General features: G+C 39.2%; 1 protein-coding gene and 1 long non-coding RNA gene across 3 annotated transcripts; both read left to right on the forward strand.

Moving 5' to 3' along the window:
* Positions 1–63: 63 nt before the first annotated feature.
* tagapb (T cell activation RhoGTPase activating protein b) lies at positions 64–17,846 on the forward strand. 2 transcript variants are annotated; one of them, XM_078943248.1, is made up of 14 exons: positions 64–301; positions 6,001–6,086; positions 10,006–10,176; positions 12,072–12,239; positions 13,420–13,461; positions 13,784–13,868; positions 13,963–14,016; positions 14,239–14,308; positions 14,475–14,629; positions 14,978–15,139; positions 15,236–15,345; positions 15,521–15,707; positions 15,906–15,987; positions 16,100–17,846. In XM_078943248.1, the coding sequence occupies exons 2-14, from the start codon at positions 6,067–6,069 to the stop codon at positions 17,254–17,256; spliced, it is 2,463 nt and encodes an 820-aa protein (XP_078799374.1). In that variant the 5' UTR covers positions 64–301; positions 6,001–6,066; the 3' UTR covers positions 17,257–17,846. The 2 variants fall into 2 exon arrangements, with proteins under 2 accessions (XP_078799374.1, XP_004083609.2); XM_004083561.5 differs by lacking the exon at positions 64–301 and adding an exon at positions 2,744–3,023.
* A 1,611-nt stretch (positions 17,847–19,457) lies between these two features.
* On the forward strand, positions 19,458–25,749 carry LOC144990170 (uncharacterized). The gene is made up of 3 exons (XR_013654156.1): positions 19,458–19,517; positions 19,641–19,786; positions 25,579–25,749. It is a non-coding gene; the product is annotated as an uncharacterized LOC144990170 (long non-coding RNA).
* The last annotated feature ends 427 nt before the right edge of the window (positions 25,750–26,176 follow it).

Below are 26,176 nucleotides of genomic sequence, written 5' to 3' on the forward strand. Positions count from 1 at the left end.
CCCTCAGGCGTGCAGACTTTTCTTACAAACATTTGTGAAAGAGTGTGCTGCTCTCAGGAGCTCAGTGAATTCCAGTGTGGAATTGTCATAGGACGCCACCTTTGCAGCAAATCCGGTTGTGAAGTTTCATCACTCCTAAATATTACACAGTCAACTGTCGGTTTTATCATAACTAAATGGAAGAGTTTGGGAACAACAGCAACTCAGCCCCCAAGTGGTAGACCACGTAAACAGATGGAGAGGGGTCAGCGGATGCATCCAAGCCACACATCCCCAAGGTACCAGTTGTGCGCAAATTCTGGTGAGTTTTTGAGTATGTGGCAGGGGGGACATTTTTGCTTAAATGTAGAGTAAGACAGAAGAGTTGCAGTCCAGGACTGCTACAGGCCAGAATGATTGAATTCAGGTAAAGAGAGGAAGGACTTTGCACCTATCGGCTGTGATAGCAGTCGGTTAATCTTTTTTTCTCTTCCTGGGGAATTTCCCATTCGATGCCTCCGTAAGTGGAAACGTCACATGCTCACGTCCGCAAATGCAAAGCCAATAGAGGGGCTGAACGTGACCAAAACGCAGGAACTGAAGCTACACTTTGGGTTCCTCATTACAACAGTTAGTGCTGTGTTTGTTTCCATGAAGTTAAGCGCTGAGATGCTTTCTGAATGTGTCGCTAGTGATGTAACCCCCCTGACAATAGATGGCATTGATGAATGAAGCCACAAAGCGAGGCAGTGTTTCCTCTGTCGTCCGAATCAGCTGCAGAACTTAATTGCGTTTCACTTTGCCAAAAAGCTTTGTCAAGAGTTCCCCCCGTAAGCAAACAATCAATATGAAAAACAACAGTTAAAAACACAAACAGACTGCCTTGTTTACAGGGGCTAAAGCTGAAAGAAAAACCTACATACAGCTTTAAGAAGGTCTCCATCTTGCTCTGCAGGAGCATAAATGCTTTTTATTCATAAATGTTGAAACACAGGAGATCATTAAGAATAAAACCTATTACTGCCACTCAAACTGACTATTGACAACATCATTAAAGTCTAGATCGAAGCCCCAAACATTGACTGAGGTTCTGGAAAAAGGAGCAGCCTATCGCAGCCAGGATCGGAGCAATCAAACCCAGGCCTCTCTTGAATTGGCCTCATGCTGAGCTTTTGAGAATCACATGGAGACCATTAACTTCACCGAGCAAAAACCGAGGGGGTCCAGCAGGATCAAAGCCAGAGCAGAATGACGACCACAGCAGGCCAAAGGCGCTGTTTGTTTGTTCGAGCTTCTTCTTCCTAAAGTTGCATGATTTGTCCAAAAGACTGGAAGGCCCTCAGCTAAGAAAAGTGTTTCTTCGCTGAAGACAATTTTAGACACCCCCCCCCCCCCAAATGGCAACTCAACGTGTGTTCTTCCATAAAATTTGTCATCTGTGGAAATGGTTAATTCTAAACCAAAAAGGTGTCCCTGGTTGTGTCCAATTTCGATCACGACTTAGTGAACTGTATCGCCATTTTGTAGAGCTGTCTGAATCTACAAATCCAAAGACCTGTGCCCTAGACATTTCCCAGAAGTCTCTGCAAAACATTCTGTAGACCACAATGCATTGCGTTTCAATGGTTTTCACATAACAGATTTGTATCTTGATTTATTTTTTTTAAATGATCAAAGTTTTCATCATCAGTACTCAGTGGATTCACAAATAGTCAGGCAGTGTCTTTCTCTGGGACAGAAAGTGGTTCTGGTGCTAAAACTAAGAACTGGTTGGACATCAGATGCTGGTACTGGATGGAAGATGAAGGTCCACCTCTTGAGCAGATCAGGATGGATTACTGGGCTACAAAACACACTTTTTTTATGGGGTGTGGCTGCTTCTTTACTGTATGAGATCTTTAAAAAGTAATATTACTTTAAAAACTTATAGGACAAACAAGCCAAAGATTATAATTTATCCTGTTGGCCTAATCAAATTGTAGAGTGCATTTTTTTAAAAAATAAATAAATATATATATTACTCACCTAAAGGAATAAGAAATAGGGGGGAAAAAAGTGTTTTTATTGGTTGTTTTGTCTTGGTTGGGTTGCTTATAGACTTTAAGACCTTTTTTTTTTGTTTTTGTTTTTTTGCTTTCAAAATCCCTTTAACAGGTCATTTGTCTATGAGAGGAGGAGCTGAGGAACAAGCATCATTTATGGTTGAGTTTGCATGAGAACTGGGACAGGAGGTGGACCTGTTTCTCTGTTAGGATCCGTCCAAAAGGGCTGAAGGTGGTTTGATAACTGCAGATTAATTTATGTATTTTTTCGTATAAAGATACTTTTTTTGTCTTTCTTTGGATTTAGATAAAAAAATAAGTTGATTACCGGTATTTGATTCCGCAGATTGTTCAATTTTCAAAGCACAAACCCAACTATGTAAATGAACAGCATGTTGATTACTTTGAATTTAAGTTCTCCACAAGTTTGAGGACATACGTGTTTGGCATGTGGGGGCTGGTCTTTGGGGGTCCACTGCTATGGTATCCAACCCTCATTATCCTGGAAATGGGGGCAAAGTGACACCCCTCTAATGGGACTCATTATGGGAAGAAGCCACCCCACTGAAGCATGACAGCACAGTCTAGGATAGAGACATGCTCATAGGGATGCTTGGAGAGGGTTGGGGGGGGGGGGGGGGGGGTTGTTTGTGTATGTGGCTTGATGGAGGACTGTTGTTTGGTAGCTGGGTTTAAAGTGGCACAACCGGTCCAGGTCAGGCACAGAAACCCTCTTTTGTGCGTCGGCCAGGCCTCTATTGTTCAACCCCTCATTAGCACCACTTAGTAGAAGCTGTTTTCCAGAAGAGGAGGCTTCTTTCTGCAGCCGCTAAATCACAGCAGAGCCCCCACAAACCAAGTCGACTTTCCCAGCTCAGAGGTTGCTGCAAAAACCAAAGGACAACAAGGGGGTTGCTGGAAGAAAGCAGCATGGAGCCTTTGGATTATGAGACTGCAGCCTTGAGGAGAGGAAGCTATGATGATGCAGCTTCACTGCGTCCTGTGAGTATCGATCTACACACACTGGCAAAGGTGAACAGGTCCTGTTGGAGATGACCACAGAGTGTGACTGTCAAGTCTTCCAAGTTTGTGAATCCGAGATCATTCTTTTGAGCTAATGTGTCTCTGTACATGCAGGATCTGATTGGTGAAGGTTGGTGGTGAAAATAGACTTAAATCTGATTCATCAAAGCTTTTTTGGCCTTTCAGACAAACTGCTGAACTGGGAGTTTTTCAGAAAGCAAAAGTTCACGCTCAGATTTTTCTCATTGTCTATTGAAAGTCTGAACTCCTCCTAAACTGGCTTGTTGTTTTTTTGTATTTTTATATACTTGGTCATGAAGGTTCACAAAGTTGCAATGATATAGAACAGACCAATACAGAAAGGTTTAACAACACAAAAGAAACTCAGTTATAACCCTTGAAGTTAGATTTAAATTAGGATATTTTGCTGCTTTTTTTAAAAAAAAGATTTGAAATGTCAATTTCTGACAGAACAATCCTTATTTATCAGAGATCATTTTACAAGAAAACTCATTTTAACCGCATTTCTGTGTTGCCAACTGCAGAAAAATCTCCCTGTAAGCTAAACTGCCTGAAAACTGTTGTTGTGTTGGCAACAGCAGCAACACTGAAAAGAATCTGTCTCCAGAGAACAGGACAACATTTTGGTCTTCTATACTAAAGAAAACATTTGTCGAATTTGCCTAAAGCTATTAAATATCCTAAAAGATTGGGGTCAACATGTTTATTCTCAGGCTTTACAGAATTTAATCTTCTGCAAGAGTTCAGGAACAGTTTCATCTCTAATTGAGAGTTTCTTTCAATAATGCTGCTTCTACAAAAACAACAAACAAACAAACAAACAAAGCCTTCTCCCCACAAACGCCTCGCTTCACACTTTCTGAATTATGATTGTTGCATCTCTGTTAAGCAATTTTAATACATTGCACCTCCATAAGACATGCAGCACAACAATTACCTGAGACAAAGCAGCCAAAAGTCTAAAAATAAATGAATCAAAGATAAAAAATGGTTTGGTCAAAGTTTTGCCTAAAACCATTTAAAATGTCAATAATCTGAAAGACTGTTATTTCAGCCAAAGATCACGGAGCGTGCATGTATTTTTTTAACACAGTTCTTGGGCCGTTGTGATGTTTACTGAAGGCCACTTTGACCCTGTTAGACCTGGAACAGATTGGCACACGCTTTCTAATACTTTCAGCAGCTTTTTACAGTTCCTTTCCTTGTACATGTACATGTAACAAGTTTATTTCAAATCAAATCAACATTTACCTGGAAAAAGAAAATATAAGTCAAAACATGACTTGGAAAATAAGATTTGAAAGGGGAATGGAAGAAGCGAAAGCTTATATAAATCCAAACCCCCACTCAACAACAATCATAACAACAAAACAATGAAATTAAACATTTGACATAATAACGCTAACATACAAAAAACACCTGATGACGACAGACAGACATGCCCAAAAACTCCGACCAAACACCAAACCCCCTATAAAGGAAATAATAACAGAATAAAACTAAATAAAACAAAACAACCACTTTGATAGTGATCCTTCCAAAGTCCAAGACTACACATACTCATCATTGTTACATTGCATCTTGGTACACATTCATCATATATCTTTTAGACATAACTTTAAAATGAACAAGATTTTTACAAGTTTTCATGTCGTCCGATAAATTGTTCCAGAGTGTGACACCCTTTACTGAGATACACATCGATTTTAATGTTGTCCTTATTTTGGGTTGACAGAATTTGTTGATTCCTCTCAATTTATATTTATTAACAGCATCTCTGTTTTGAAATAAAGATTGAATGTTGGTCGGCAGAGAATTTATTGAAGCTTTATACATGATTTGGGCCTCCTCTCATATATGGCTTAAATAGAAAACCTCCATGTTATTTCGGAGACTTTTTGGTTTCAAATCTTCCCGATCAAAGCATCTAGCTGGACCTAGAATGGTTGACAGAGCTATCAGGCCCCTCTGGAACACATTCCCTGCTTAAGTCCAGGAGGTGGACATTTTTGGGGACTGATCTAAACTTTTCTTTTTGTTAAAGCCTGTAGCCCGGGTGACCCTGCCTTCAGTTCTGTTGCTATAGACCTGGACTACTGGAAGTCATTTTTCAAAAAGCTCTGGTCACTTTTCGCATCCTCCACCCTTCCTCTCTACTTTCCTATCTAAGGAAAAAAATGCCCCATTTTAAAATGAATTGTCTACCTATCTTTTGTCTTATAAAAGATGTTCTTGTGTTTTTGATTGTCTTTCTTTTTGATCCTGTCTAAAGGTCGTGTCACACAGCCTCTATGTACATTTTGCGCATGTTGCACGGATGAACATTGGTCACACGGGAACAGATGTGGAGCGAGTGAAACGGTCATGGAAAGCAACAAATTTGAATCTCGCAGAATCCTACAATTGCGTATAGGATTTATTTTATAATTGTGTAAAAAAACGCATGAACTGCCTCATTCTCAACCAACCAAAATTTTTGAACAGTTCAAAACTGAAATCAAGTAAATCGACGAAGGATGAACGCAAGAAACACTTGTGAATTTCTGTCTTTCATGATACGCAATTCATAGGCTTTAACCATAAGCAGTCATGACAGAATGAAGTCTTTTCTGAAAATTAAACCAAAATCCCTTCACTGTTTATTACTTATGCTTATTTAATCAAAAAAATTATACCTGGATTGATCTGAAACAGATTATTGTAGTACTTTTTGGTTAAACTTTTACATTGAATTATTTGTGTTGTTTAATGAGACAATCCTTATCTAAAATTTGTGTTTTATATTAAATTGCCAGGGTAACGCATGTTACCCACAAGTGGCCGGGATAGGCTCCGGCAGCCCCGTGACCCCGAAAGGGACTAAACGGAATAGAAAATGAATATTAAATTGCATTAAGAAAAACCTGCAGTTCAACATGTCTGTCTTCCTACACAGCATTTCAGACATCTGGCTCAGCGTCGACGCTCCGCTCCATCACTGGTCCTTGGGAAAGCTTTGGGAATGCCATGGTCTCCTATCAGGTGTGCATCTCTGAGTTTGTCAAACTCTCAGATTTACTTTTACCGAAATTGTCCACGTATTTTACACAAGATACCTTCTATCCATCCATTTTCTGAACCTGCTTATATGAGGGTGAAGGTGGGGTACAACAGTTTTTCAGTCACACACTTAAAAAAATCCCAGCTGGAAATTGAACAATTCCTTTATACTTCAACAACTGTTTGTGCTCCCCTTGCTTGCAGAAACAGAATTTTTACACACAGATCTGATCAGAAAACACAAATCACACGTACCAAACAAAAAAAATAATTTCATTTTTAGATTAGTTTAGTTTTTTTTTTAAATGCATTTGCAGATTTGTGAATTCGAGATTGCTTTTTAAATTTCTAAACCAGAAAAACTGTCTGCACTGTATTAGTTGCCATCTCCTATTTGGAGAAAAAGAAAAACTATTCAGGCTTTTGCAGAATAATTTAAGCATCCATGCGTACAGTTTTCTATCCATCCTGAAAGGCTTGTGTTCATTTTGGCTAAACAACAAATCCACAGGTAAACATTTTTTCCTTCTTTTTTTCAAGTTTCATTTAGTCTCTGCAGCCTCCAGCCTGCAGATGTCAACACAGAGGAGTTCATTGTGAAGAAAAAGCGTCTAACTTCCGCTCACGGATGTTTCCACGTGTAGAAACTCAGTCGACCAATAGCATGGTGTCACCATGTCACCCCATCTGCTCACCAAACTCAAGGGGGGATTTACACAGTGGGCTTCAAGAGCCAAGCAGCTGGGACTGTTTTTTATTACAATGTTAAAGTAGTTAAAGTTTATTTTCTTAGGTGTACTTAAGGATGACTTTAGCAAGAATACTATGTGTAGTGTACTAACTGAATATTTCTTCTGACTAAATTGAAACATTTTACGTTTACAATATCTAAATAGTTTATAAAAGTAAAGTACAAGTATACTGCCTCACTTTTAGTCTACTTGTAGTACACTTAAATACTTTGTGCTAAGGGCCAGCTCAGTAAATTATACATTTTTCCAACTTTAAGACAAAAACAAGTTTGTAAAGGATCCATGTTTTTGGATAATCCCGAAAATTTTCAAGTTAAAATTTCTTATTTAAAGCTAAAAAGCCTTTAATTAAGATTGTACCAACTTTATTAACGCCTTCAGACTGGACTTTTGTCATGTCACACATGTGGGCCCCGCATCGCCCCTATATGTCTGACGTTTGAGAAACCCCTACGTTTAGACCACCAGAGCAGTGGGCGACAGCCTAGACAAATGTCAGACACGTCCCACTTTCACACATCCACCCAGTCAGGGGACGTGGGGGGGACTTTGTGACTCTCACTGTAATGGGAAACCCACTCGCGTACACAGAGGAAATCACAATAAAAGGCACATGCTCTTAGAAGGAAGTCTGTGACATTTGCTGAGCAGAAATTGATTTTAATAAACTTGATTGTTTGTGACAAAACACATATGTGACATTTCACTCATCACAACCCTTCATACTAGAGTTCCTGAAATAACAAATTAGCTGTTTATGTGTCAGCGTAAGTGAGAATGCACCAACTTCTCCCACTTTGTTTTTCACATTCTTCTGGCAGGGAAAGTACCTCGAATGCACATTTACATCTCTGCCCCACAGCAGGTGCAGTGAGGGGAGCACCCACAAACACTGCTGTCACTGTCGCGTGTCCATCTGCACTTTAGATTCCCAACACATTCTGTCAGCTTTTAATATAGCTTTTAATGTAAAAAGATTACAAAAGTCCAGTTTCTGATAACAGGGGATGAAGAACATCAATAATGTGTCTTGACCTAACAGAAATTGTTTATATTTTACATTATTTTATTTTCATACTTCACTGAAAAACACACCCAAAAAAAAAATATATAAAGTTTTCTCAAAAATATTAATATTTATTCAAAAAAGCTGAACAGCAAATGCCCTCATGAGTGTGTAGCTCAATACTTTTTTAAAATTAAAATACTTTTTATCTCTATTAAACACTGGGTCTAACAGGTGCTCTTTACTTTAAATGCCAGTCTCTGCCAGATTTTTGGAAAAACGCAGCAGCGTTTATCAAGTTAGTAGATCTCTGAACAGACTTTGCCATCTGTTTTTATTTGAACCTCTTGGCAATTAGCTCAAAAAAAAAAACTTGCATTGCATTTAACATTTTGGGGAGATTTCAGTCTAAGAAAATGATAAATATTCATTTATTATTAGAATAACTGATTTGGTTAATTATTTAATCCCATATGTCTGTGATAAGTTTAACACATTTTAATTAAATTCTCATTCACTGATAATAATGGTTTGTGTCTAATATGAATGCTTAAAGTTGATCTGGTTTAAAAGCACAAGTTTTGGCGTAAGATACATCTGTGTCAACATAAAATCATTTTTGCACAAAATCAATCATTTTTAAAATGGTATTAAATCTTTTGTAATGTTTTCTTTTTAAGTTAAAAGGTGAATTATAAAAGAATAAAGCTTTTCTTATGGATCAGATTAGTTTCACTTTTTGAAGTTAATGTGTCTTTTGTAGTAGGTTTAGGGGATGTCATCTGGACTAGGTTTTAAAGTTAGAAGACGTTTCACCTCTCATCCACCTCTTTGTCAATTCTGAATTAGCTGGTCGAAGAGCTGGTATATATGCGCTCATGGGGGAGGAGTCAGACCAGAAACTGGATGGTATTGTCAACTTAGCCTACATCAAGAAGGATAAACCTTCTCTTAATAAGAATGGTGGTCTCAGGTTTATTCTTCCATCCATCTACGGCAGTGTTTTGAAACCAAAACAAACCAAACCAGTTCCACCTGGGTCATTATTAGCTGAAAGAGATGACCAGTTTGGGGAGGGGGTCACTAGCTCCCCAACCCCCAGCTGAGGACAAAGGACTCCTAACGACCCAAAACCATGTAGGCTAAGTTGACAATACCATCCAGTTTCAGGTCTGACTCCTCCCCCATGAGCGCATATATACCAGCTCTTCGACCAGCTAATTCAGAATTGACAAAGCCTCTTGGATAAGAGGTGAAACGTCTTCTAACTTTAAAACCAAGTCCAGATGACATTCCCTAAACCTACTACAATGGAACCAACCTAGATGAATGAGAGTCTTCATAGACAAGTTAATGTGTCGTTTTTTTGCCACCACGCATGGATCAAATATGCAATTAAGCATCAAGTGAACCAGATGGTTTTCTGTGCAGACAGATTCACTATCTTTTTTTCCAGATCACTTAAGGAAAAGCCAAAATAAAGGAAGCAGGCAGCTGCCGAGATGAAATGTTCTGTCTCCACTGTTCTTGTCCATTATTTCATGGATATTGAACATTTTTTTGGGAGGAATTTTGATCCATTCACTGTACAAAAATAACTTTTTTTTTTACCTCTTAAACCATTTCAGTGTTGGATTTTTATAGATTCAACCACAGACTTGGGACCAGTTGGAATCGAGCTGCTGAAAGCAAAGCGTCTGAAAATGATATTTCAAGTGGATTCTTTTTAAACTTGTTCTGAGATACAGCAGCGATTGATCATGGAGATGCAGTTTAGTATTGTTTTTTGTTTGATGGGTTGATATGTCAAGGCAAAGAAGCTATAAAACAATTTACAAAAACACAAAAGTGGAAACACATTCCTGTGAAAATAACCAACATAAAGAAATAAATGTATATAAGTGAGCTTTTAAAAGTGTGTGGAGAATGCAGTTCTTGTGATGCAAGACTGCAAGGACACAAAGCTGACATTTTTATATAGAAGAACTTTTTAAGGGAATAAAAAAAGGCATTTGATTGAAACCTTCAAGTTTCTGGTTTGCAACTGATCTTTTTAAAAATCTGCTATTGTCGCTGATTACAAAGAAGTGCTCATATTTAGCACATTCTTTTTCTCTTTCCCTTTTTGTCTCCTTTGGTTCAGGGAGGAGGCTCCCTGCTGGGTGTCTGTGGAGCAGAGCCCATTTGTCCTGGGATTGACCAGCGAAAACGGAGAATTGCTGCTGGATGAATGCGTCCAGGTTTCAGAGGGCCACAAGACCAGAGAGAGACACTTGTTCCTCTTCCGAGACGTCATCGTCTTTGCTAAGCTCAAGTAAGGAAACGGGAGGTTAGACTCTTTAGGAATATTTGAAGCTTTTGTAAGACAGATGCAAGCAGGACGTGTGGTTGTAATGCGGCTCTCACATTTAAAAAAGTTGTGGAAAATCTCACACTATCAAATTGGCCAAGTAAACTGCAAAGCGAAAGAGGAAGTTCAAACAAACCGTGTTTTTTTAGACTTCTACTTTGGACTGTTAGGGAATCTCCTTGACAGCTCGCTTGTTTTTGTCATTTAGTCTGGTCAAGATAGAAAATGTAGGTGCTTCCCTTTAAAAGAAGTCATGTGAGGGGAAAATTGTCGGTGTTTATAAACGGTTTTCATTTTAAGACCCAAATCTGCTCTTTTGAAAGTCCTAATAATGTGGATTTGAATGTTTAGCAGTTTTTTATGGGAAAAATGTTCTAAAACATCACAGTATGACCCTTTCAAACTGCAAAAAGAGGTATTCTAAAAGTAGGAAAAGAATAATAATCTTTAGAAAAAAAACTACAATTATCTGTAATTACTAACAAGAAATTTTATGAGACATCAAAAGTCCACACAAACATTTTAAAAGAGAAAGATGAGCTTAAAAAGCTAAATCTTTGATAACATTACCTCAAATTGAAATCTTATAAAGCCTGATAAGTCTTTTTTGTTTAGTTCTAAGCAAATGGTTTGTGTTTTTTTAGTTTTTATGCATCTAATTCTGGTTCATTGTAATTACAGTGATATTGAACTAGTGTAGTAATAAGTGGAAGTGACGCATTTTGGAACAAAATGAGAAGAAAATTTGAATACAAGGCCCATCATAATCAACTGTTAGTAAAATCTAAACTTAGCACTTACATTCAAATATCTTGAATGTTAAGGTTTTTATCTTTCCATGTATCAAGTTAGTTTGCAAAAATATCCAAACTTCACTTTTCCAAAGTTTTTTTCAGCACAATAGGTTAAAGTTTTAAAAATTGCTGCCTCCTAAACTTTTTTCACCTTTCACACTTGATCTGTTTATCAAAGCCAATGGAAGCTTGTTTGAGTGGGAGTGTCGTCAGAGTCATCTCTGTACCACAAGCTGCCCACTTTTCCTGTGTAGTGTGCTAGATGCACAGCTGGGACTACACAGCGGTACAGTAAACACATTTTTGAGGCTTGTCGTCTCAAATATGGACAATCATTACTCATCTGCATAGCTTTGTTCCTTCAGGGGTGTTTTTCAGATTTTTGTCGAGAATGGAACACAAAACAATCACGTGAAGAAAGTTCCAAACTGCACGTTTCATGTTTTTTTTTTTTAAATCCCTAAACTGTTGAAAAGAAAAGGTTTAAAAATGGCACAAAAAAAAACACAAACCCAGTTTTATGTTATTTATGTTTTTAGCAAAATGTGTAACTTTTTGCGAAAAAAAATTAGACAAGCTGTTTATATTTAAAGGTGTATCACAATTTTTTAACACCTCCCAAATCCTAAATATTGGTATCTTCATCCTTAAAGATCTGCTTCCATTGTTTGGTGCTCAGCATGATGCTGCTGCTCCAGACACACAGAGGTCAGCAGGGTCGTGCTTGACTGCTTTTTTCTTACTTGTGTGGCTTTATGAAGGTGTTTTAAACAAAAAAAACACAGATTTCTCGCTCTGATAATTCATTACTCACCTTTGCTAAAGAAGCAGATGAATCATTCCTGCTCTGAAACATCTCCTACATGTAAATATGCTCAAGAACAAAAACAAGCTTCTTTACAGAAAAGAAAATGGGAAATTTGGAGAGCTTAATATTTGATGATGACATGGCAAAACTAATTACCGAGATAGAAATTTGAGGAAGTGAAGTTTGTAGTAAAAAAAAAGACACTTATAAACCAAAACTTTGATGACTACTTGTTGTTTTCACTTCTCTTCTATCAGATCCACGGCCACCTACCGCCTGAAGCACAGAGTCAACCTGGAGGACGTCTGGCTTTACGGCTTCGAGGATGAGCTGGAGAACGAAGAGGACGCAATGATCGCAGAGTTCGACCTCAGACTGACTATCGTCCTGGCCTGGGAACTCAGCTTCTGTCTTGTGTGTTTTCGGTGAGAGGATAGCTCATCCTCTGTCCTTTCTCACAGACAGTCTTAAGCTGAGGATCTGCACATTATCATAAAATAATCATAAAACCTGTTTTTAGTCTGCAAACTCAGACTTAACCCCTTTAATGTCATTTAGGCCCAGACTGGAAGAGTAGATCCTTGTCGCACCTGCAAAGATTTTCAAGATTTATCCTTTGATTTTTCTGATAACCTGTTTGTCATTTTGCCTTCATTAGGAATCTTGGAATCCAACAAATATTTATGCAGTCCTCAACTTTCTGTGTCTTTTTCACTTTTTTGCAAGTCATTGGTTAACAAGAATTTATGGCTTTCCAATGAATGCAAACACGGATAGTAAAGTGTCATATGATCGCAGAAAATTTAGGAAGTGGCAAAGAGAAAGTCTTCCCCCGCAGCATCACAAGACAAAATGTCAAAAACTGGGAAGTGTCAGGCTGACCGCTAAACCTGTCTGCAGGACGGGGCATCAAAAGCAGCCGCCTGTGGCAAGTAATGCCAGCATTTACTGTAAGGCAGAAAAATGCCTTGCTTACTCAAGTGAATAAAAGAATAGGAGTAAATAATTTCTGATCAGACTGGTAACAGTCGACAGACAGCTCATTTAAACTCCCACGTTTCTCGCAAAAATCATTGCAACTGAACTCTAAAGTTGCTTTTCACTCATTCTCTTCCAAGAAGATGAGGAATTCCAGATCTGAGTTGTTTTTGTTTGATTTTGCTTCGGACTCTGGCAATGATTCAACGCGTGAAAGTTTCTCTGCTGCCCTCCCACACTCAGATGCCTCATGGATCCTTCAGTCAACCCTGACAGATTGTCATTATGTCGGCTGATGAAGTGCAGCTCGGCTGGCATTAAAGCAGGTCACTGAAGGTGAAGCCATGCAGGTGTAAGGTACGCCTTTCTGTGTCATCGTCCTGTTTCCACTGATGGATATGAAGCCACAGCAAAGCAGCAGTCTATAGGAGGAAGTGGAAGATGTCTGGTGGGGGCACGCCGTGACGTTGTTTCCTGTTCCAATGACACTGCAGCACACTCCCCCAGAGTTGCTAAAAGAATCAGTGGGCGCGCACGCTGCCTCAGTCCGTCCTAACGCTCTGTGACAGCTCACTGGAATCTCTCTGTGGATTAGTAACTCCTAGCATGCTGTTGTTTTGTCTGCAGCTCGCCTGAGGTGAAAGGACACTGGTGCGATACTCTCCGCAGGTAACTTTTGATGTGTTTACATCATCAAAATGTCTAATTTCAGTTATTTGGACAAAGCTGTAGATGCTTTCTGATCACCGCTAACTAAACATTCTCTCACTATAAATTAATTTAGACACATTTAGGAACATGTTTTAAAATAAAGTAAGATAGGAAAAAAGCAAGACATCCCTAAACATATACACTTTGTTCACGTTGGCTCTGTTATCCTTCAAAATGGGATATTTAGTACTAAAATGTTTAAAAATGAGTAGTTATAGAACTTGTAAAGGAAACAAAACAAGTTAAAGTGTGCTAAATTGAATATTTCTTTCTGTCACAGGAACATTTTGGATGCAAGAGTGAGAACGGGTTTTGCTTCTTCACCGCCAGACGTCCTCATGAAGGTGTTGAGTGGCAGCATCGCGGTAAGTCTCCGACTGTCCTCCCCAACTCCTGAAAACTAAAAAAAAAAGAAAAGCCATAAAGGATTCTTACAATCTCTCATTTTTTTTCTTGCAGACTAAAACTCTTACAGGAGGTGGCATGGAGCAGATGATTGATCTTCCCATCGAGGTAATTAAAACCCCTGTTTGCAAAAGTTAAAACATTGTGTTAGTGGTAATTAATGTGCATGAAGAACAAATGAATGACTGAAAGTGTGTGTAGATTGAATCATGTGTCACATTGAGGAGTGCGATGTGGCCCGTTAGGTTAAAAAAAACACACCCTTCCTCTTCTGTATGTCTTCCTCTTGCATGATCTTCAAATCTTTTTTTCTTTTTGTTTTGTTGCCAGGGAGATGCAAAGAACTTTGTTCTGTCAAAGCAGCTGAACAGCCAAGACGAGAGGTCGACACAGCTCATAGGTGAGAGAATAACCACAGAGATGAAGAAAAGAAACTTTTGTATTTTGATCAAGTGCAGATAACATTTTCGTTCATCTGGTTTTGACTTCTGCACATCTGGTTGCATAGGCGAGCAGCATTCATTTAGAATCCATGCTGATGGAACTGTTGTTTCTTTTCCAATCAGAGACCAAGTGGAGCTTAGTGAGGAACAAGATGAAGCTTAAGAAAGGCTCCTCCAACAAAGCATGCCGGGCAGAATCAGACTCCAAAGCACAGCTGTTCGGGCAGCAGCTCAGCAAGATCTGCCCCGATGAGTACTCGCTCCCCAAACCAGTCATGGTAAGCAGTTTGTGGATCTTTTTTAAAATTTACCAGCATTTTTACAACAGTTTTGGCAAGTTTAGGTAACTTTATGAGACAAATAATTTTTAAGAAATTGCATAGAGGTGCAGGAGTTCATAATGGGGAAAAAAAGGAGGAGCTCCCACAGACCCATATGTTCAGTTTAGTGGAGGTCTGCATAGACCACAGTTGTGATCATTGGTTGATTTTATTCAGCTTTCAGGACTAATGCACAGCAGCTTAGTTACTATTGCCCTCTCTTGTTTGTTAATGAGAAAAGGAAGCCATTTAATTACTGAGGCTGTCTTCTATTAAACGTCACCTCACCTCATCTTTGCCTCCCAGGACCTGCTGGTGCTGCTGAGGAAGAAAGGCCCGTCCACAGAGGGCGTGTTTCGGAAACCCTGCAACAACAAGAACATGAAGGACATCAGAGAGCGGCTCAACTGCAGCATGGAGGTCGACTACAAGGACCTGCCGGTGGTCCTGATAGTTGGACTGCTCAAAGTAAGGATCTAGAACTGTTTGATTATCCCCTCAGCAAAGCCAACCTGCTGACTTTTCAAGTCCTGAGACTCATCGCTGTTTTGCTTCTGTGTTTAGAGCTTCCTGAAGGAGCTTCCTGGGAGCCTGTTGAGGTCTGAACTTTACGACAAATGGATAGCGGCGCTCGACATTGAAGACGCCCAGCAGAGAACTCAAGAAATCACAAAGTAAGTGCAATTATAATTATAATTAAGATAGAATTACAATAATATGTGGGGTAGAAACCAGGTTTACACGTTTCTTTTTAAGTTGAATGTCTTGCGTTTGAAAAGGGAAGAAGCTTTGAACTAGAAAAAGAGCGCCAAGCTAATCCTTCCTTCCTCTTTTTTTTGTTCTAACCAGGGTGGTAGATGATCTCCCAGTGGCCAACAAACTCCTCCTGCAGTACCTGATCTGCGTCCTCCACCACATCCTGAAGAACGCAGACATCAACAAGATGGATGCCCACAACCTGGCGGTATGCATTGGGCCCACGCTGCTGCAGCTGGATGACACCCCGCTGGATGGGCAGAGGGAAAAGATGCAAAAGGTAACGAGTCTCGATATGAATGCGCTTTCTCACCTATGGTTCTTTGAAGCTTTGCGGTTCACTGAGTGCAAAATTTCAGAAGGTTTGAAATGTCAGATTTGACTGGCACATACTGAAAAAAATGGTTTCAGTTTGAAGTCGAGCCTTGTTTTTTCTTCTCTGTTACTTAATGAGACTTTTTTTAATGGTTATTTGCAGGTCACAGAGCTCACTCAGTTCTTGATTGAGAACTGTGAGATTCTTGGAGAAAATATCCCCAGTTTGCTGGATACTGATGAAGGTAAATAATCATTTGTGAGTCCTTCAGGAACTGCAAATAGCCATAATTTTCCTTCAAAAAGTAAACTTTAAGAATTTGAAATGACTGATGTGTTTGTTTTTCCTCCTGACAGACTCTGTGTACTCTTTGCATCACGACTCTGCTTACGACAGCACGGACCCAGATGGAGATGGAGAAGCGGGAGAAAAAAGGAGTTCCACAGATACGGAGCGTGGCTCTTCATCCTCATATTCCTCACTCAGCCCTTACATGACCACCTCCACGTGGCAGTCTGATGTCACCCTGAACGCAAAGACGACCATCAACCGCCGCTGCTCTGAGCCCATCATATTCCTCTCAGCTGAGCTTGCGAGTTTATGCAGCCATGCCAGGAGTCATGACGACTGCTCGGTGCAGAGGAGCACCTTTGATGAGCAGCCCCTGAAAAAACAAATCTCTGACGACTCTTTCTTAATGAAAAGAAACGATACCAGCCCTGCTCTGTCTTTTCCCAAGCTGAGCAGCAGCCCCAACGTGGATCTGATGCCTTACATGGGCAAGGACTGTTCGTGCTCTTCCCTGGAGAGCACAGCTTCCAATCAGTCAGAGGGTTCGGTGTTTGCCAGCTCTCCAAAAGGGTCCCCTGGATACACTAGAAGAATAAATGTCACCAACCAGCCTTTAGTGGCAACAAATACTAAGCAGGAGATTCCCAGACCAATTACAGATGAGAAGAAGCGGTCTCAGTCCATGAGAGTGACCTCCAAAGTCCTCATGAGGACCAGGAGCTTGGGAGCGTTCAGCAGGAGCAGCTACAAAAAAGACTCTCAAAAAGAGAACTCCTTCCCCTGTGAGACGCTGCCAGAGGACTCGCAAAGTGAAGCAGATCCGTCAGCCGAGAGTCCGCGCAAACCGCGGCCTCAGTCCGCCATCGAAGTGTTCAAGCACGTGGACAGCAAGCTGCCCAGCCAGCCTCCATCCTACGAGCAGGCCATGCAGAATCTGGGCTTCCCTCCACAGTACAGATCAATGACTGTCCAAGACGCCCAAAAGCTGGAGAGGAGGTCCCGACCTTCTTCTGTAAACTATGACTTTTCAACCACGGAGCACGTCTACAACCAGGACTGCTTTGCTCAAACGGCTCAGGAATGCGTCCTGGAGCGACGGCAGGCTTTCCGTCCGAGAGCCATGTCGGAGACTGTATCAATGGGCCACCATGAGGTGGCGTCCCGGAGGTGCAGCCAGCCTGTTTTTGAGGAATTTTCTTATGCTAAGGAGTCTTATGTTTAACTTCTATCAGTTTTCCAGAAAAAAAAAATCTAAAAGACAGTTTTTTATCGGCAGAGAAACTGCACCATGTGGTGTCTGAAGGTGCAGCTAAAGCATTTGGAGCAATCCATCAAGACTTGGGGTCCTTCAGGGCCTTCAGTAATGGATTTCCAATGAATCACACACTTCACTACCTTTTGGTGCTTGGTTTCCTTTAGCAGAATCCTCACCCTTCTCTGTAGATGTGAGCAGCCCGGTACATGTGTGTATTCTAACATTGGTTATTTCAGTCATGTGCTATCTGTGTGGTGGCACATTCTTAGTAGTGCTATTAAAAGTACAAATGCATGTAATATACTAAGATAGATATTTAGTCTATCACAAAGAAGCTATGAACACATGTTTCACTGTGGATAAAATATGCTATTTGAGGTTTCGTTGCCTTAGTGATGTGTAAAGCACTTTTTTCCCTTTTTTTGTGGCTTTTTTGAAGACGCACTTCCTTTCTGCATGGTCTTTTTCTTCAACTACACTAAAGCACTTTTTAGAAAGTAACTATGCTTTGTACATTTGTTTGATGGAATTGTAAATAAAAGATTCAACAGCTGTAACTATATGTGTAATGTTTTTTTCTTTTGATTTCCTTTTTTTCTCATTGAGAATATAAAAATACAATAAGAAGTAAAATAAAATGCATTTTAGCTTTTTACCCTGTAGTATTTAAGGAGAAAGTTAAGTGTTTTTCTTTTTCTTTTTTTTTTGTGTGTGTGCGAGATGTGTTGCATAACAGAGACTAGCATGGGGAGAACAGTGTGTTCTTAACAAACTGCACGCTGAAGCAGAGGAAAACCAGACAGGGTCACATGGACGGAAATGGTTTTTCTCTGTACTGCTGTTCCGCTCGTCGGCAAGATAAGACGATGCCACTTCTTCTTCTTCCTTCCCCTCCATCAAAGATTTGCAGACAATATTCCGTCCACAGCAATTCAATATTTAACCTATTGCAGTCATAAAAGCGTGCATGATGCAAATAAATCCAAAGCGAAGATGAACAGATCAAAACTTGACATTGCAGGGTGATCTAACACCTTGCTGGCATTGTGTCAAAATAAGATTTTGAATAGGAAGTACCTTGAAGCCTGACCTCACATTTTTTGCAAAAAAAAAAATCGCACTTTTTTCAAAATGGCATTTAACTGGAACATCCAAGCTCACACTTTTGAAAGTAGCAGGAAATGCTACAAAAAAAAACAGCTATATATACAAGAGGTCTTATCTGTTGCCCTTTCAGTTTTTCTTCTCAATGTGAGTTTTTATGTTTAGCATTATCTTTATTTTTCAGTGAATTGAAAGCCTAAAAGCCATATTTGTTCTACAAAGACTGATGATAAATAAGCATGAACATAATCAGAGACGATACAACGAAGATGCACATTTTCCATGCTGAACTGAGCCTGGTAGCACTGCAAAAAAAACTGTGTGCCCACTGACCTATTTTGACTTTGCATTCGGTGCCCCTTGACTTTTCTCACAAGTTTCATATGTGCTCAGCGGGGAAAGTGATAAAAGAGCCAGCAGATCTCTCATTTAAATCTTTGTTTATCATCCCTGTTTGCATAGGATGTACAGGAGCAGTTTTCAGGAATGGAAAGAACATTAGCTGAAAAAGGAAAGAAGGTGTTCTGAACATGTCAAACTGGTGTGGGACCCAAAATGCAGGAGACAAAACCCATGGAGACACAAAACTGAGAACAGATGACCTCACAACCTGTAAAGCAGACACTGATGAGGACAATGTACAGAAATGAAAACAGCTGTGGATGATGAACATGAGACTGAAATGACTGACAGGGGACAAGTCAAAACATGACCAAAAAAGATTGTGTTATGTGACCATTTTTTTTGTCTTTTCAGTTTTTTAATTCCAGCTCCAGGTTTCCCAGCCTGCCCCAGAAGCACCTGATTGAGGAGAGTTTAAAAGGCCCCTTTTGGCTCCTCCCTTACCCCTTCTCCCATGGCTGGCAGACACACTAGCAGGATGACTCATGCTTGTCACAGCAGCCTTTTTCCCCTCCCCAGATATTTGTTGTTAGTGTTTCCATATTAGTGGGAATAAACCTGGTTGTTTTTGTACCGTAAGCCCTTGGTTGTGTCTTTTATGTTGCACACACTGAGCCTGGATGTAACAATTGTCAAAAAACGAAACTAAACTGCACTTACCCCACAAACAATAGCTTTCTAGCCTCAGAAGTATTTGCAGTGCAAATGTTGTGGAGATGCAGGTAGTTAATAGTAACACTTGATTTTAGTAATCGGAAACATTGCAAAAATGTGTCGTTTAAATTTATGAATAAGAAGTAAATAAGAATATTTTTTTCTCCAAATCAACCTCGTGGGTTCTGCAGAGATCAACATGAAGGAAGGTGCTGCATCTTCCTCTCAGAATTGACTGAACCCGTGATGCTGTGGGGACAACGCTGCACTCCATGACCACTCCATGCTGCTTACGCAATACTACGACTGTCACTAATGAGTGGAGGCAAGCACAATGGTAAGCCAAGCTCTTAATGCTTTTAATGGTTTGTAATGATTTCTAACAAGTGGAGCACAAAAACGTACACAGAAGAGTGAAAACTCCAGCTGACGGCGACACAAAACCTCCTTGTTTCGATGGGTGTTCATTGTTCAGCCATCAAAAACCATGGAGAAAAGGATGGAGCTCCATGCTTGGTCTATATTTAGCTGATGGTGGCTTGAATACGTGCATTATTTCAGATAGTGTTAGATAATAGATGTTTTTATTATGTCTGAATCATGAGGATTCCCTTTTGTGCAAAGAAAAACAAAAAAAGAGGTTTGCTTGATCATTTTATCTTGGCTTCTTCCCATCTTTGACCCGGTGAAAGTTGAGCACCTCCTGAACAGGAAAAAAAAACCAAGAATCTATAGTTTGTGTCGTAGGTTTTCGTAGAAAAACCATCAACTTATCACCTTTTTACCTGCAGCACAGCTCAGCACGGGTTCCGCTGTCCCCTTTTTGTGCAGCAGAGCTTGGTCTCTGTGGTTTGGCATCATGCTCAGCCGGGTTTCTGACTTTTACTCAGCACATCAGGCTAGCCACATCTGGGCTAAGAGCAAAACAAACCTGTTTTTTCAGAGTGCAGTATAGCTAAGAAAGAAAAAAAAAGCTGAAAAAAAACAACAAACCACGAAGCGTCACAACAAACCAATGACGCAATCTGTGAGATAATGTTTAGCAGGATTAGGACATTTTGACCTTTATGTTTACACTGTAGTTAGTGTACAGAACTGCAGTGGTGTTGGATCTTTTGTCAGATAATTTAAGATGGTATTTGTGTTTAAGCTTTACCTGAAAATGTCTTACCACTGTGGAGTTTGATTCAAGGTTCTTTTATTTTGGTAAATGTTTTGGATGTTTTTCTTCTTTTAAAAACACTTTTTTTAACTTTAAAGTTATTTTTTGAAGTCCTTAGACAAAAGTGAATGGGATGGAATCAGTAGGAGCAGCAGCGCCTCCAAGCTGCAGGTGAACACCTGTGAATTTTTACACTGTTAATGGACTTTTTTGATAATATGTCACCCCTGCGATGACCGCACCTTTGCCCAACAGCGGCTGGGATAGGCTCCAGCCACCCATTGACTGAAACGGACTGGACATTGTTCAAAACATAACATGTTTAAAACATGAAAACAATTTTCATTTGTGTTGGTAAAACTGGAGACTTAGACACCAAACAATTTAAACTACAAACATAGAATTATTTATATGTGTAAAATGTTGACTAAGGTACAGAAATAAATCATTTAAACACTTTTCCCATTTATGGAACTGAGTGTGGTTCCTGCAGCATCCCTCTCTGCATAATTGTTTTTGTAAGTCCTTCCTTAAAGGCTGCATTATGATGTTTTTCACCAATGCCACATTTTAATAAAATATTTCACTTCTTCAGAGTTTTTTTTTTTAGTTTTCAGATGTCTTTAAAAATTCATAAAAATCTTCTTCACATGTGAAAAAGATTGTTGGTATTCTTCTGTTAGTAAAAGAAAAACCCACTATAGCTGTTACATAACATCAAACTGAACAAAGTAATAGATACTATTCAAAATCAACAAGGGAAAATCAAAATTTGAATTCATGTTATTCTTGCATTACAGACTACTGACAAAAAGACTTGTCTTTGCTAAAAGTTCAAACAGTTTTCTGTTTTTTTTCTGTTTCATTCTGCATTTATAGATTTACACATATACACTTTTTTATGTTACGTAAGCTACATCTGGTTTCATAGTAACCTTGAAGTCAGCACAGCAATAAAAACACACAAAAAGGATCAAGGATGTTGTGCAAACTGCTCCAACCAAGGGCATCTCATTGTGGGTTCCCATTCACCTCAACACTGAGCTGCCCTGAGTTTTAACTTCTCAAAGAATCAACAGAAGAGAATGATGGTTTAAATCCGGCAAAGGCGATGTTTTGAGGCCACCTAGTGGTTTTTTTCAGCAGTACATGGATTGGTTGAATAAAAAAGAAAGTTGCACACCGTAGTTTCTTCTTGCATGTTTTGAGTAATGTGCAAAATGATTTTAAAGTGATAGCAGTTGATGCAATAAAAACAATATTTTAACTATTATATATACTAGTATTTATTTTTGAGTGTTTTCCAAAATTACTATAGTATAACAACAACAAAAATTGGATAACGCTCCTTCTGTTTCCTCCAGGGTTTCCTATTGCTATTGTGTTTGCTGAAATATGCTGGAAAGCAAGATCTGTGGCTCTGAAAACATAAGGAATCATCTACGGTTTGCTCTCAGGTCACCAAGCTGATCCAAATTAAAAATGTTCACCATTCAGCACATTCCCTCAGGGGTCACTGCACATGTGATTTGGCCGAGATTATTATGGCGGATGCCCTTCCTAATACAACTTTGAATTTTATCCGGGCTGGGGACCAGCACATGTAGATCCAGACCTCGGCTCCTTTGTAGCCACATATAGGCAGTAGCGTAAAGGGCCTTGCCCAGAGACCCACACTGGATGAAGCTCATCACACCACTTGTTTCCCATGTTGTGCGCACATCCAACTGAGCCATCCAGAAGTCTTTGGCCAGAACCTAAAAGAATTCCCAAACTTCTATCAATTTAAAAAATATATATTATTTTGTATTTTGGGTTAGCGTTGGATTCTGAATTAACAGTTATAAGCACAAACCTTTTTTTCAAAAACTGAACTATCAGTGCCACTGATACATGAAATCCTTCTGCTCTTCAGATGTCACCAAATAATTTTTCCACTTACAAACCAGTTGCAGAACATTCACTGACTCTATTTACATTGTTAAATCATTATGAGACCAGTCAACATGAGTAAAAATGTGTTTTGACTTATGACAAAACTAAAATTTCTCCAGTTGTATATTAGATGAATGGATGAGTCACATTTGGAAAGACAACAGTGTCATGATTACTGTGCAAAAACCCAATAACGATGGGGAAAAAATGTAAACGTGAACATTTCCTGTCTATAGCTTCTAAGCAATCAAAAAAAGAAAAGCTTTTTAAATTGCAAAACAAATATTTACTTTGAAGAATAATGTGTCATTGCTGTGAAATAGGTGAAAAACTGGTTTTAAAGAATTCTAAACATCCAAAGAACCTTTCCTACTGTGTTTCTTTAACTCCATCTATTTGTTATCACTTGGGGACACACGAGGATGCTTCCGCTTCTGTTAAAAAACCTTCATCACTCTGTGCTTGTTATAAAAAAACAACAACTTTTAAAACCACCTTTCCCTCAATTAAAAGAGTCATATTAAAATCTACACTTTAATGTCATTCCCAGTAATGTTTCAAGTTAAGGGCATGTTGTTCTTGTTTTCTTTCCTGCTGCATATTTGCAGTGACAACCTGAATGACAACAGATGAAGCAACAACCGAGTGGTAGGGTCACATCACCGAGAGGCTTTGCTCTTTGCTGAGAGTCGCCTGCCTCTAACCTCAAATATATACGAGTCTATTTTAGTCCCAAGGTCTGCCATTGGTCGGTTAACCTCTGCCACCTCCCCTCGCTGACGGCGCTTCCTCGCTTCAGAGCGGGTGAATGGCGCGCACCTTCCTCCAGAAAGTTTCAGGTGTGATGTAACTGTGCGCGGGTCTGGTGACACTCTTTACACACCTGAATTAAGGGATACGCGCGCATTGATCCACAGAATGAATCAATAGTTGCTGAGCAAATATTTGCATTCTTTTTGGTTTATGTCTGATTTCAGAACATACTGTCTTTAACTTTGTTACCACGTCACACAATTGAGTTGCACCGGAATCCTGACTGAACTCGTTGACTGAACTAGTTTCAGGTTAAATTATCAGGAAAATGTAGGACTAAATAGAAAACTAAGGTTTTGTGTCAGAAAAGCAAAGTAGGTGACTCAAGGTCAAAATAATAAACATAAAATAAAAAATGGTTTTATGAGATCTATCTGAGATGCATTAATAATTTTAAAGTGTACTGGTGTAGTGAAATTATTCTCCATATTGCCATTAAACAATCTTCCTTTCCTACGTGCCCACTCAGGTAAAACAGCAAAGCTGCTGAGAAGAAAAGAGCCTGCAAGAAATACCCTCTCCTCCCTTTTCCCACATCTTGCGCCTCCCTGTTTGAGGATGTAAATCCAACAGGTGTCAGTGAGATTAGTGAGGATGAAGCCGCTCCACAACCAGAACTAACCAGATTACCACGCGAGATAGGAAAATGTTAACACGTATGCCAGTTTTACTAACAAATCTTTGCAAAGCTGAAACTATTTTACGCTTTAATTTCCTTTTTATTTGCGCCTTTACGCAAACTTTACGCACACACATCCCTGACCCGTAAATCCTCATTTTTATGGCCCAGAGCGTGAGAGCTGAGGTGTAACTGCAGAAGTTTCGCCCTGTTTCTTCTTTTGAAGCGAAACAGCCAGGCGGACAATATTAAGTGGACAATCAAAGAGTGGCGTAAACGATCTCTAAGTGAGTTGTGTGTTTGTTGACGAACGCGGGCGTCATCGCGGACGAATGAAAGACAGACGGGCGGGGACTGTGTAATTATCGAGGGTAGCGGGTGAGGCATGTTCACAACCAAATTCATTCTGCGCTCGCGTTGGTGATTCAGCTGCACTGAGATGGGAGCGGAAGTGGCTCTTCCGGAGCCTTCAGAATAAAAGAAGTATTTTAGACTCATGCAAGTTTGGTCTGGTCAGGTTTCAACAGGGGCTCAGTTAATTCGGTTTTCTAAAATAAGGGCATAAACAAGGTTTTCAAAATTTCAAAAAAACGTATGTATAAGATTGATCTTAAGACATACATCACCTAAATAGATTCGGTTTTTTTGTTCTGGTTTCACTGTCATACCTTAAATCTTTAATTATTATTTTTTAATCATTGCTAAATAATCATAGAGAAAACTCACAAATTAGACTTAAAGAACAAACAAAGCACATTGCGTACAACCAAAAGTTTTTTTCTTTTGTTTGGTTCTTATTTGTCCCTGGTTCTACCTATCATTTTATTTTCTCCACTTCATTTTACAATTTTAATGCCTTGTTATTGTTTTGGTTGAACAACTTAGTGTTATTGGGCTGAAAAAATGGGTATTTAAAACAATAAAAACAATTTTATGATTACTGAGTTGAGTAAGAAAGAACAATTCAATTATATACTATTTGTTAACTACTTTAATTGGAAATCTACAGCAAATATAAGCAATTAAAAACCCACTAAGATAAGATAAGTTAAACTTTATTGATCCAGCCGTGGGGACATTCATCTGTTACAGCAGCTCTGGAGATCAGGCAAAAGAAAAGTAAAATGTGCAAAACAATTAAAAGTATGGTTAAAACAACATAAAAAGATCAAATAAAATTATAAAACTCTTCAAAAACTCTCATTATATACTTAATACTTGCATTGCCGGAGAAAAAGAAAACAACAGAACTAGAAAAGCAGTAGAGCATTGAATGTTTCTGTCAGGAATAAACCAATATTGAATCTGTTGTTAGACTAGGTTGTACGGTCTAACAGTGGTTGAATGAAGGACCTTCTTTTATACGCCCCTTCTTATATTGTGCGTGTAACACTCTGCTGCTGAAGAAGCTGCTCAGCGCCTCTATACTGTCTGATGTGGTGGGTGAGAGGTGTTGTCCATGATCAATCTCAGTTTTGCCAAGATCCTCCTCTCACTTACCACCTCAAAAGAGTCCAGTGGGGAGCCCAGGACAGAACTGGCTCTCCTGACCACCTTTTTCTGTTTCTTCCTGTCCCGGTCTGTGCTGCTTGCTCCCCAGCAGACCAGAGTGTGAAGGATTGCAGAGGCTACCACAGAGTCATTGAATGACCTTATAGGAGAGGCCTGCTAACTCTAAAGGACCTCAGTGTTCTATGGTGAGGCTATTTTGGCTCTTCTTGTCCAGGTGAACAGTAAACAATTTAACAAAGGTAAAACAAAGTGGGTGAAAAGAAACCTTCATTATAAAAACATTATGTAAATACAAAAGTGTCTGGAACTGTTTCAGAAATGTAATATAGAAACATCAGTTATGAAATGGAACTAGAATCTGTATTAAGTACAATATTAAAAAAGGAAAATTTTCAACAAAAAGGTCTTTTAAATATATTTCTATTTATTGCAGAGAAATGTAAAAAACATATTTAGACAGCCAAAAACAGAGATTGAATTCCTACTAATATCAATGCGCAGAAATAGATTATAGTATTGATTATTCAATTTTGATAAATAGAAAATATTGATATAATAAATAAAATTAAAACAGTTTAAAATAAAGTATTTTAAATTCAACTTGTTTTAAATTTACCTGCATTTTAATTCTTCTTTTTTTCTTACTATTTGTGATGTGAATATAGAACTCCTTCTAGCACCCTCTA

The sequence above is a fragment of the Oryzias latipes genome, chromosome 24 (genome assembly GCF_053564925.1).
Source record: "Oryzias latipes strain Hd-rR chromosome 24, Olatipes_Hd-rR_3.1".
Taxonomy (NCBI): domain Eukaryota; kingdom Metazoa; phylum Chordata; class Actinopteri; order Beloniformes; family Adrianichthyidae; genus Oryzias; species Oryzias latipes.

What these genes read in the sequence shown, in the direction of transcription:
- tagapb (XM_004083561.5), top strand. Translation starts at nt 2,952, where the DNA reads ATGGAGCCTTTGGATTATGAGACTGCAGCCTTGAGGAGAGGAAGCTAT. An exon ending in TGATAGTTGGACTGCTCAAA is followed by an intron (nt 15,140 to 15,235) that starts GTAAGGATCTAG and finishes TTCTGTGTTTAG; the next exon opens with AGCTTCCTGAAGGAGCTTCC. An exon ending in TTTGCTGGATACTGATGAAG is followed by an intron (nt 15,988 to 16,099) that starts GTAAATAATCAT and finishes TCCTCCTGACAG; the next exon opens with ACTCTGTGTACTCTTTGCAT.